This window comes from Echinops telfairi, unplaced genomic scaffold, assembly GCF_000313985.2.
Source record: "Echinops telfairi isolate 266 unplaced genomic scaffold, ASM31398v2 ScPeMD7_443;HRSCAF=831, whole genome shotgun sequence".
NCBI classification, from domain to species: Eukaryota; Metazoa; Chordata; class Mammalia; order Afrosoricida; family Tenrecidae; genus Echinops; species Echinops telfairi.
Genome location: NW_022104341.1, coordinates 18,090,217 through 18,103,340, shown reverse-complemented (window position 1 = coordinate 18,103,340; position 13,124 = coordinate 18,090,217). Strand labels below are relative to the sequence as shown.

The window sequence follows — 13,124 nt, the reverse complement described above, 5'->3', positions numbered from 1 at the left end:
ATTGAACATAATTAAAGCATAGTGATTCATCACAAAACAATATGTAATCATATATTGTGAAATATTTATTTCTAATTACAAGTAAATGAAATTTTGTCTTGAAGCATGGTGTAGCATGGGTAACAGTCTTTATACCAGGTATTTGTATGTGGGTGTATCTGCACGTGGGCGGACCCACCTGGAGATGGATAGAGGATCCGTGTCTTGGTTCCTAAGGCCATCGGAAATATGTTTTTCTGCAGGTCTTAGGCGACCTCCATGAAAGGCGACCCCCAAAGGGGTCATGACCCATGGGTTGAGAACTGCTGGTCTAAAGGCTCTCACCAATAGCTCAATGCATTAGCAAACTTTGTTTCTCCAATTAAGTGCCTTGAGCCACCTGACTCCCCAAATAAGCCCCTGTGGGCCAGCGGACTCTCTGCTCCCCTCTGTCTTGTGCTCCTGAATCTGCTTCCTCAGCTGCTGCTGCGTCTTTTTCACTTCGTCACAATCCTGTTTGTCTCAGATGACAGCTCTGTCCTGGACTGAGGCAGTTCAGTACAGGGATCAGGGTCCAAAGATCATACTCCTGGATCTTCTTTCTTGATGATAGTGAGAACTCCCATTGCTCTTTCTCAGGAGGCTCATTTATGTCTAGTGAAATGGCAAAACTGACTCAGTCCCATGTCAGGATCCCGTGAACCCTATTCCATGCTCCCACACAATCATTTGGTTGGTGTTACAAAGGCTATGGCTGGCAGAGCCACCCAAGCAAATGCACTGAACCACCAAAGGGAAGGTGGACCAAGGACTACCTAAGAGGAGGGGGTTCAGAAAGGCGCCACTCTATCCTGAGAAGAAGTCAGTTGTGCAAAAGGCCAGGGGTAGGACATGAAAGGAAGACTTAATAGCAAACAAAAATGACTCTAACCAGAAATCAATTTGGCTGTAATAAGAAAAAAATGAGAGCATTGGATTGTAGTGGGAAAAGGGGCTGAGGAAGGAGTGGTGAAAACCTGGTACAAGAAAGATGTAAGCAAATGAATCATGAGCCAAATCACTTAGAGATTTGCATGGTATGGAATCTGGATTTTGTTTAATTAGAATGGAAATCACCGGGGAGATAGATTCAACCCTTTTGGCCCTCACTCCCCAGCAGAGACTTAATGTACTGAGAATCCACTGAAACACCAATGAGAAAGTATCAGCCCTAATATATGGTTTGAGGTTGACTGCATTAAAGATTTGAATTGATGAATGGTTAAGGCTGCTCATCTGGAAGTGGTTAAGACAGGAAGCAAAGTGATCAGACATATTTTCCAAAGATGACTGTCATGCTAGGTAGAAAAGGCATACAAAAGGCAAGAGTGAATGTAGAGTTGCCACCAGTTAGGGGGCAACCCCAAAACAAAGATAAGGGGTGGCTTGGACTTCCAAAAGGTTGGGGGCAGAGGTGGGTGCATTAGAGATGTTTCTTGAAAACAGCAACAATAGTACTTATGAATGATTTTAATTCTGGAATTAAGAAAAGTGTTATGTGAGAAAGGGAGGAATCTGGGTGTTTCCTACTTTCAGATGCTCTGGTTTTACTTATGGCCCTCCATGTAAGGATGCATTGAGCTTCTATGACTTTCCTTCCTAGTTGCCTATATTGGCATCCTCGGTGGTTAGCCTCTATTTCCTTGAACTCACGGATGTCTTCAAACCTGTGCACTCTGGATTCAGCTGCTATGACCGCAGTCTTAGTATGCCGTACATTGAACCAACCCAGGAGGCAATACCATTCCTCATGTTGCTTAGCTTGGCTTTTGCTGGACCTGCAATCACGGTAAGAATTGCCCCAAATTATGCCTGTCAGTCCCCGAACCTAAAAATAATCATGTTAATGTAATCAGTAAGTTGGGTGGGGGAGAACAAAAAGCAAAAGCTAAAATAAGTCTATCTTCAAAGTATTTAGACTGCTTTCTGTAGGCATAGTTTGAAACTGCTCGCATTCATATTAAAAGTTAAAGAAAAGTATGTGATTACAAAAGTGATGGTGAGTCATGAATATATACATTCATAAGTTAATTTAGAAAAGTCTTGTCACTGAATAATTATTGAGCGGTTAATATGACATTTGTGACAAACAGTAGTTCCTGTCTTTTTGTGTGTTTATTTGGTATTGAAGTCTGGAAAACTATGGGAAAGAAAAGACAAATAATTGCACCTCCCATTAGCTTTCTTGCCCAAAGTGCATGTTAATATCCTTTCTCTAACTCATTGCCACGGAGTCGATCCCAACCCATAGAGACCCAGTAGGGGAGACAGGGCAGAACCACTGTGGGTTTCTGAGGCTGTAAATTTTCAGTGGAGCAGGAAGCCTCCTCTTTTCCCCATGGATCAGCTGAATGGTTCAAACCGCTGGCTTTTTGTTTAGCACACCAATGCGGAGCCTACTCGACCACCAGGGTTCGTTTTCATGTGTCTACTAAGATATCCTTTTGAATTGATTAGGAGCATTGAGCATCAAAATTGAAATGTAAAGTTGGCAGACTTCACTTTCCTGGCAGATACACGGGAACAATTCGATATTCAGACTCAAAAAAGGCATCTGCATTTTAAACATGTAACATAAATGAGAAATGCACTAGCCAGCTGGAATTAAACAACAATAACAAAAAAAAGTTGTTTTAAAGTTAGTATATGCATTATAGAACATAATTTTAGGGAAAATCATAGATTAAAAATGAATAAACCCTTTCCATCATTTTTCTACTCCCAAGATAGGAGAGGCAAAAAAGAAATCATGTTCAAGGTTAATATTTCTTTTTACCAGGAGCAACTCTTACTTTCTTGTTATCATCTTTGTGAGTGCCAGAATAAGTGGCTGTTAAATTAAAAACCGTTTGAATGAAGATTTTACAGGATTCCTTAATGAATTGGCCTATTCCAGTTGTGTACATCATCAGTTGAAGGAAGAAAAAAAACAAAATTTCAATAGACCTTTGAAACTGCTTTTCTTTAGCCATTGATTTATTGTTATTTTTTAGTTTCCCATATGCTAAATAATTATAGCATCCTAGTTACACAATAAATTCATAAAGTAAAATACTCTCCAAAGATATAATTAGAACTCAATTTTCTATAGACCTTTATCACAGTTAAAAGGTCTCAAAATACTTTGTAAATTAATGAGCTATTCAAACTGCAGTGAGCCCAGGGTTATTAGAATGGTAATGATGTAGTTGGAAGTAGCTGAGATTCTGAGCCTAATAAAACATCCTAACAGGGCAGCATTGCTCAGGAGAGCACCGTTTTCCCATTATTTCCCTAAAAACTTACAAGAACAGCCATAACCAAAAATGTATCATCTTGTCATTTGAGAAGAGCAAAATGTTTTACACTATCAAACTCAAAAGCATCTCTCCTATATTGAATTGTAATGTCTGAATTCATTGTTATCAATATACTTGAAGGAGAACATAGCACTGTAAAAATATCCATGATTTTATGGAAATTATTGTGTAAATATGTAACCATGTCAATAATTTACTTTTTATATTTCTAGGCTCTCTTCTCAGAGTCTTTTCTCAAATTTCTAGGAAAGCAGGGCTAATTGACACTGTCGCTGCCAATTGACAGATATCCCTTCCTTCCCTGACAGTAACACATCCTGAATGCAAGAGCCTTGGCTCCATCACCGAGCCCTTTCCCGTAAAGAAAGAAGGAGAAGAAGTCTCATAGGTAGTTTAGGAGAGCTTTCTGAAAGATTCTGGTTTGAATCTTTTTTTCCTAAATTCTGAAAAGTGTAAAAGAAAATCCACTGTGGACCACTTCCCCCAAACTGGGCCGTAGGTGCCCGTTTCAAACTACCTTCCACAAACATCTTGCCCTGTGGTATCAGCAGGTAAACGCTCCTGAAACCTCACTGCTAGTGAGTCCATGTGGACTTTCTATACTATAGAGCCTATAGGGTTTCTGAAGCTGTCGATCTTTTTGAAAATGAAAAACTCATCTTTCTCCTGCGACTGGTGGGTTCAAACAGCTGCCCCAGCCGTTAGCAGCCCAGCACATAGCCCACTTTTCCACCAGGGCCCTTCCATTAGGTGTCACTGAATCCCTGGTTTTCCACAGGGGGCCCTAGCTGGCGAATGCCTCGAGGGAATAAGAGAGGAACCAGGGAACTATTTGTACCATGAGTCTCTAATGTCCTCTATCACAAGGTTCTGAGGTAACTCGCTTGGTAGTAAGACAAACTTTGACTCTGCTGATATCAACTATTCAAATATTTGTACTCATATTACTCTTCAAAAACTTTGTATTTTTTTTTCTAATTTAATTTTCTTTCTTTCTGTGAGGTCTACTCTCAACACAACAGCTGTCCCCGTAGTTTCTGCAGTCATCTTTGCTGCAGCCACACTCTGTTTCTCATCTCGCTACATCTGTTACTCCTTGCTCCCTCCTTTTTCTCCATCTGAAAGGTGCAAATCACAAATAGACTACTAGCCCCTGACTTCCAAGGACGCTGTTTCTCTTTTACCATCATGGTGACAGCAGCCTATTTTTAAAATGGGGCGGTGTGGAAATGGTTTCTAGAATAAACTTGTGCAAGAAGGGGTTTGATGTTTACTCAGTTCACATGGAGAGAAAACAAAGCAATACAACAATTCCATTCTAACAATAATCCTTAAAAGGACAGTCTTATGGACAAAATAAAGATCAACTGTTTTTTTTACACCGATCATTTCGTGTTTGCTTCTCAGGTTTTTTCTCTATGCTTTGAGAAATTAAAAAATATATATCACTCATGATACCTTTTGTATGTGAAACTATCCATGCCTGTGAAATTAATAGTACTTTCCTTAAATTAGAAAATATTTCCTTAATATTCAATCTTCATTTACTCTAGTGTAATAATGAAGCAAGCACTTTTCTTGGGTCCTTGGGAGATCATTTCTCAGAGAAAGCAACATGGAATATGTGATTTTATGATACACTGCCATGGAAATTACATAAATTTTAAAAAATGAATAATTTTCTATCACTGACAATACACTTGGATTATATATTGTTAAAGGGTGACTCTATTTAATGTCATAGGAAAATTCTATTAGAATTTGATTAGTGATCCTTATCTTTAGTACACATTAGAAGTCCCAATGCTAATTGGGGTTTCCAAAAACCAATCACTACAAATTTGAATACTGTGGATACTATAATAAGTATTAAACTATTTGGGGTGATGTTCTGTTTTTGTTTTGCTTTTTCCCTTGATGCTTTTGTTGCTGTTTTAATGGGAAAGAGTTTCTAAATTGAGAATTCACCCAGTGACAGACATCCCAAGAGCAATACCGACAGAACAATAAGCGAGGCATTTCCGTTCAACATCTCCTCTGGAGCTGAGTCTCTGTGGAACCTCTCCCAAAACCTGTCTGTGATATTCGAACAACAACAACAAATTTTGCTGTTTCTGTTCAGGATTATGTACAGCATAAACAGCATGTTGTGAGACGATGCTTGTCATAAACTGTCTTCAGTTTACAAAGGACAAAACAACAACAAATATTTTATTGTCAAAACTTAAACCCTGAAATCGCATTGCAGCACAATAGCATGCCTTTCAGAGTGAGGAAATAAGTAGGAGCACTTGGAAAGGCATTAGGACGTGTCTCTCCTCCCCCTTAGTACTATCCTACCTTGAAAGCAAAGGAAGTCATTTTGAAAATGTGTGCAAGGACATAGAGATCAAGGTTAAATGAATCCAAGTGTGAGGAGGAAACGAATGTGCTTCTGAGGGGAAGGGCTAGTTGGGTCAGGTCAAAACACTGACAAAAGGTCTGCCTCTATCGTTCATCACCACTTCTCCTGGAGTCTTTCAACAAATGTGGTCTGAGCGTATTCCACCAACCTCAGCTTCTGGTGTAGCTCGTCACGTGCTTCTTCTTCGCTGAGCACAGGCCACTGTGTTTCCATGTCTAACTTGACATGTTAATGGAGGGTAATAGTTTTCATTATGTACCAAGGATCAATTGAATCTTCAATAAATGAAAAAAGAGTCATTTTGATTCTTCTTACACTGATTGATTAAAGTAGTCAATCATACACCTTTGTCACATGATTTTTCACAGTTATTGATATAATTCCATTTCAATGGGTGATTCATAGTACACAGATTTAAACATTTGAAGAATTGTACACAGATTGTATTAACTATATAACTAAATATATATTTAGTTCGAATTGTGCCTACTGGTTTGAAGCAGGAGATCATATTATTAATGACATGGGTTAAAAACTATAATTTTAAACACTTCTTAAAATCCATATTAAGCTAGTGATGAGATTTGGAGAAGTTTCCCTCTTAAACTTGTTTCAGGCACTTCACATGATGATATTCTTCGTAGTGGCTTGATTACTGCCCCAAAGGGACTGTTGATATTTGTTCAATCCTGCTTTTCATCTCTCATCTCATTTATGCAAACAATATCTAATTTCCAAGCAATTTCTTCTCAAGTATTTGAAAAATGTTTATGAAACAAAAACTCATTTTAAGTCTTGCTGCTATTGTACAGAAAAACCGACAGTCTCAATGCCTGTGCTAGGTGCTAACCATGAGTCCTATGGTTCCAGGTGCAGGTCTCAAAAGTGAAGGTGAAAACACAGGATAAGTGGTTCTTCCCCAGGAGATCCTAGCCTAGTAAGAAATTTTCAAAGGAATAATTAAAGTACACTTTAATAAAGTTGTGCTAGAGGGAAGGGCAAGATGCTAGGGAGCTAAATAGAAGGGGGCATAGTTCAATTTGTAGTAAAGGACACCAAAGAAGAGCTCCAGACGACACTGATATTCCAAAAGTACTGAGTTCATGGACTCAATGCTGTCCTCTTTCTAGGGACTCTTCCTCGTTTGAAGGCAGTCCTTCTTACACTACAGCATGGTTTTGTGTCCATTGTCACCAGATGTTCTAAATGCTCACTGAGTACACAGGAAATACCTAGCTGATGCATATCACTAGATTCTTTCACAATCTGCATTTTCTAGTGTGGTAGCTCATTGTCCTATGTGGCTATTTAATATTAAATTGATTTAAATGAAATCAATTTAAGTTTTAATTAATTAAATGCACTGAAATAAATTTTAAAATTCATTTCCTCAGCTTTAGTAGCTTGCCTTTATGTATTCAGTAGTCACATGGGCCAGTGCAGAAAACACTCCCATCACTGCAGAACATTTATTGGACCACTCTACTCCAGATAGTACCTGCCCTTGCATCTGCTTTCCATGGATTGACCCTGTCCTCAATCCCAAATTAGTTTACTTAACTAATCTACCTATGAAATATTGCTGATCTAATTCTAGTGCCTGTTTTATTCTCTCTCCAGTAATTTCATCTTTTCATGCCTTTAGGAATAGATCCTAGTGGTGTAGTGTATTTGGGCTACTAATGACAAGGTAAGCAGTTCAAGTACACCAGCCTCCCTGGGGGAAAGATGAAGCTGCCCGCTCCTGTGAAGACTGGCTCCCTCAGAAACCTGCTGGGGAAGCTCGACTCTGTCCTGTAAGGTCCCTGTAAGCAGGAAAGGACTCCGTGGCTATCAGTTTTGTTTTCTGGAGGCAATGAAATGCCAAGACTCTATATTAAAGACAGAATCTCCATGTGATTAATCTATTGGATATCATTCGGTCTTGTTGGGCAAAGTATCAAAACCTGAATGTTGCAAGCACTTTAAAGCATCAGAAGATGATGCCAGAGGATCACACATATAACGGCCTGTAGGGTTATGGAATACCCAACTAACGCCCTTCAACGAGTCCTGGATTGCTTCCTCTCACTGCTTGCTCACTCCAGAGAAATTGCTTTAGACGTCACAAGCTTTTAAGAAAAAATATAGCTTTCCCTTGGTAACGTGTTGAGACATGAGATATAATTTTTCTGTAAGTGCTTAGTTCCTTCCTAATGCACTCATGTCTTGCAGATTATGGTCGGGGAAGGAATCCTCTACTGCTGCCTGTCCAAAAGAAGGACTGGGGTTGGACTGGAGCCCAACATCAACGCCGGAGGCTGCAACTTCAACTCCTTCCTGAGAAGAGCTGTTAGATTCGTTGGTGGGTGTGAGGAACCAATTACAAAGAAAGACTTTTTTTTTTTTCCTGGAATAGCAATCTTATATTTAAGTGCACATATTAAGTCTTCAAAGCTATATTTTACATGTATAATTACAGATACACGATGAGCTTTACATTATGCAAGGAACTGTGAGAACACCAAGAGTCTAGCTTTGAATCCGAAACGTGCTCCTTACAGTTACATTCCTTGTTTTCAGCATTAGCATGCCATATCCTTAAGGATATTTTATCTTTGCTCAGGTTGAAATGAATTTACTTTAAAGAAAATTGTCTCAATAAATGTGTGTTCAGTTTTCTTTGTTTTAAAACAGTAAACAAATGTTAGCATGTTGATTTGAACAAGTAACTCTTCAAAAATTATGCTAGCCACATGAATGGTTCCATTCACATTGTCCTGGAGTGGTTGCATGCAGAAGTTACTGCAAATGAAATACACAGAGAACACAGCACCCATGATTCTTTTTTCTTGGATTTGTTCTCTGGCTTTGCCTCTTTTTTTTTTTTTGGCAACTCATAGAAAATCCCGTGGGAAGTTCCATTCCTGGCCAACCTACCTCAAGCATAGCCACCACTAGTCCTATCAGTGGAGCCTCCCCTGGGGCTGCGATGTTCAACACAGTGGAAGAGTGCTGAGAGTAAGATAAATTAGGAAGTAAGGCCTGGTAATTTACTTCTAAAAAAAACATCAGCCAATGAAAAACCATTGCCTGACCCATTTATGCATAGGGTCACCTTGAGTTGAGGTCAAGTCATTAACAGCTAATCTGTTCCAATAAATAATGCATGTCAAACTCATAGAGCAAAAGAGACACCTTAGCAGGGTCACAAACTGTGGTCAGGAAATCAAACCCAAGGGCAAGTAGCTAGTACCTGAGAAAATTGCCCTCCTGTAACAAAATGTGGAAGATGCTGGTAGTGGTGATGACAGGAGAGAAGGAAAACTATAGAAGGGTAATGTGTAGGCTGGCCACTTTGATCTGAAAGAGTTCACTGAAGAAACACCCAGGGACAATTCATCATGATTTGATGGGGGGGAATCACGAATCAGAATCCAGAGTGTCAAGGCAAACCGCATGGAGCATGTGAGTTCCTGATCCTGTGCGGGTGAGCGGACAAGTAGACTCCCAGTGGTTGGGCCAGGAAAGGGACCTCTTGCAGAAATATGGTGCACTGGCATGCATCAACATTTGTCGTTGTATGGGTTAAGCCAGGAAGGAGCATTCCGAACATCTAGGCAAGCTGGAGAGGTGGGATTATCTCTAGCACTGGGCTTGGCTGCTCTCTACTTTGGTTTGATTAACATTGTTAATGTAGTGTTAATAAACATGGCTGGTGATGACTCAAGGTCAAGATTAGCTACTCAATACCACTCTCTTTCTTCTTGCTTTATAGGTGTTCATGTGTTTGGACTCTGCTCCACAGCTCTCATTACAGATATCATACAACTGTCCACAGGCTATCAGGCACCGTACTTTCTGACTGTGTGCAAGCCGAACTATACCTCTCTGAATGTATCTTGCAAAGAAAACTCTTACATTGTAGAAGATATTTGCTCAGGATCTGACCTGACAGTTATCAACAGTGGAAGGTTAGAAACTGAGACCTGAAACAATTCCAAGTCAATATTGCCAGTGTTCAGTAACTGGTCGGTGTATTCTCGTAAACCCAGCTATTTTGGTCATAAAGATTTGGGCATTATTTTTCTCCTCAATTCCATGATCTCTTTAGTGATCATTCAGAGAATCCCGCTGGTGAGCCTTCCAAACCCTTCTGTCTCTGAATTGCAGTCTCACATTTTTATCTCCAGTTTCCCCACTCACATTTTGTGATCTACCCTGCTCTTGCTTTGGTTTCAGGTTTACCCCAATAGGTCTCATTTAGGATATTTATTATCACTAATGGTTTACAGTCATTGTGGCATTTAATATGGCTTGAAAACATTCCACGTTTTGCACTAGTTTAACTGAAAAGGCTACATATCTGTGATATTTACATCTCTGGTGTATGATAATTGATGATGTAAATTTTGGTACCAATGATGCCTGGGATTTTACATTTCTTAAATAAACTTGGTATATTTTTATAACTACTGGCCTTGCATAAGTATTGACATTTTCAAGAAACTACCCACGCATTATTTTTTCAATCAGATCGAATTCAAAAGCCCCCAAACACCAAAATCCTCAACTTTTATTCTAAAGTGAAACTGACTATAATATATAGGAACAATTTACAATGTCTTCCAATCAGCTTTCCCTTTCAGTCAGTATTTCAACAGGCTAATGACGTGGTCCTTTAACAAGGACTGTGACATGTGCCTTCATGTTAGTGCAACACGAAACCCTTGAATACTGAATACGGAGGACCACTAGCAAATTTGGTCCACAGCCCTTCCTTCCACCACCACCACCCCCAAAAAAAAAACCCTTAATGTAAATTAAAGTTATTCCTCACTGCCTTGTGGTTTAAAGTTGAACATTTTAACCTTCCAATATTTGAGATGGTCCCTAATGGCGCATCTGAATGAAAAGGCATAATTTAACTGTATTTCTTTGGCAGAAAGTCATTTCCTTCTCAACATGCGACCCTCGCAGCATTCGCAGCTGTGTATGTTTCGGTAAGTAACTGGATCTTCCTCACTAAAGCTGTGTCCTTCAGAAATCAGAGGAATAACTGTTGTCTCCGGGTGCCTAGATTATATGACCATGTAATAACAGAACCGTAAACTTCATAGTCCGATACGAGAATTTTTCTATGGTATAATAATATTTACCAGCAAAAAAGAGAAAGTCCCTTAACAAGATGGATTAACCCAGTGGCTCCGACATAGGAACGATTGTGAGGATGGCGCTGGAGCAGGAAGTGGTCAGCGATGTTGGACATAGGGTTGCTGTGAGTTAGAATGATCACAACAACCACATCTGTGTGACTGACTTCATATTAGAATCCACAGGAGAGTGTGTGAACTATGAGAGGTTACCTTTATTAAAACAAAATTTTAAAAACTGATGTAAGTACTTACAAACACGCACACTTTACAGTCAATATTCATGTAACATTGGTTCTAAGTCAGTGTAAATTTGATAAATGTTGCATAATAAGTCATTGTAGCTGATTAACACAATAGTTCATAGTCTTTTGTGATAACTACCGAAAATTGTCACAAGCAACTTGGAAATGAAGTGGATATTTGACTAATCTTTTATTTATTTGATGAATTCTGACATATTTCTCTACCGGTGTAGAGAAGGGAGAATAAAACAGCAATGTTGATGTTGAGTATACCAGCTAGGCTTTTACGTCTAACTTTTACTTGATTATAACTTCATATAAAATGTCTTTGTAGTAGGCTTAACCTATTTCTTTCATTTTTTTAAAGATGTACTTCAACTCAACATTAACGGATTCCTCTAAGCTTCTAAAACCTCTCCTGGTTTTTACATTTATCATCTGTGGGATCATCTGTGGTCTAACACGAATAACTCAGTATAAGAACCACCCAGTTGATGTTTACTGTGGCTTTTTAATAGGAGGAGGAATTGCTCTGTACTTGGTAAATAATGTTTTATTATTATTCAATACACTACAATTTTAAATAAAATATATCCATGGAATATTTTGCATCATAGTAATTTACTAGGTTAATAAGAAAAATCTCTGATGGTATTTCATACTGAGCCAAAACACAAAACCCATTTTCAATAACATAGTTTATTGAACTCTTACAGAAGCTGATTTATAGAAGTGATTCTCTCATTTTATGCTTACAACAACAACAAAAGTGGGGTATGAACAGTTACTATTATTTTATTAGTGAGTAAAGTAATGTATAGAACAGTTATATTGCTTGCAACACAAATATAGCACCTGGATATAACTATGATCTCACATATTTAATTTATCATCTAATTTACTTTATATTTAATTTAGTCAATAGTATTTTATTCTCCTTCCAAGAGAAATAGCCTCAGTACAAGGAAATCAGCTTGTCTATTTCATTCATGCGTGCGTCTAGTCACTCCCGGCATAGTGGTCATGTGTTGAGCTTTGATTTGAGCTTCCATTTGAAAACAGCAGCCATTCTACAGGGGAAAGATGCGGCTTTCGAACAGTTAAGGTCTCAGAAACTCACAGAGGTGGTTCTATCCTGTCCAATAGGGTCATTATGACTCAGTTTTTGAGTTTAATATCTAATATGTGCCAGGCACTATAATAAGCCTGTGTCTCCCTGAAAAGATTACATCTCTAAAAACTAACATAAATATAAATGGTTAAAATATGCAAAATGATATGTGTGAGCCAAGTACCTTGAAAAGAGCAAACTCCTAGAAGAAGCTCGAGAACTCTTCATAGAACTGATGCGTTGCGGGGTGGGGAGGGGGTTGTTTGTTTGCTTTGCTCTGTGTTTAAGGAGAATTTCTCAGGGTAAGGAAAGGAGGAAGGTTCACCCAAGCAGAAGAAACTGCATATGTGGCGATATGGGCATGTGAAAGAACAAGTATACACAGAGAGTGAGGGAACAGGAGGGATAAAGAATGAATGCCAAATGTCTAGCTTCGAAGCCTGGGCAGATGGTGATTTCATTAGAAAACCAGATGTATGAAATAGAGGCAAGCAGATCTGTGGGGTTGGGGATCAGGTTGATGCGCTCAGTTAAAGCAGGTAAGGAAGGATGTCCAATAGGCAGTTTTATGCAGTATTTATATATTGTTGTTGAAGAATTGAGTCTGAAGCTCAAAAGAGCAATCAATGTTGGAGAAATAGACTTGGGAGTCAACATTAGCAGTAGAAGCATTATTGCAATTTGAAAGAGGGGTCTAGATGGTAAGAGTACAAAAGAGCCAGCACTCATCTATATGTAAGCAGCAGTCAGGGGAAAGGACAATACTGAAGAAAGTGAAGAAGGAGTTGACAGCACTAAGAATGAATTGTCTGTTCTCAGCCACGTGGTCTTTGTGCACTCCTGAAAGGTGTCACAAGAACATTAATTGCTTTTAATAAAATTGTAAAAAGTATTCATTGATTTGGTTTTTTTTTA

General features: G+C 38.9%; 1 protein-coding gene across 1 annotated transcript in view; it reads left to right on the top strand.

The window, feature by feature from the left end:
* Positions 1-1,616: 1,616 nt before the first annotated feature.
* PLPPR4 (phospholipid phosphatase related 4) overlaps positions 1,617-13,124 on the top strand; it is an 18,063-nt gene continuing 6,555 nt past the window's right edge. Inside the window, exons 1-5 of the mRNA XM_045292177.1 lie at positions 1,617-1,807; positions 7,936-8,065; positions 9,479-9,674; positions 10,646-10,703; positions 11,466-11,639. Of these exons, the coding sequence (XP_045148112.1) occupies positions 1,727-1,807; positions 7,936-8,065; positions 9,479-9,674; positions 10,646-10,703; positions 11,466-11,639 (639 nt within the window). The 5' untranslated portion in view covers positions 1,617-1,726. The remainder of the gene's footprint in view (positions 1,808-7,935; positions 8,066-9,478; positions 9,675-10,645; positions 10,704-11,465; positions 11,640-13,124) is intronic.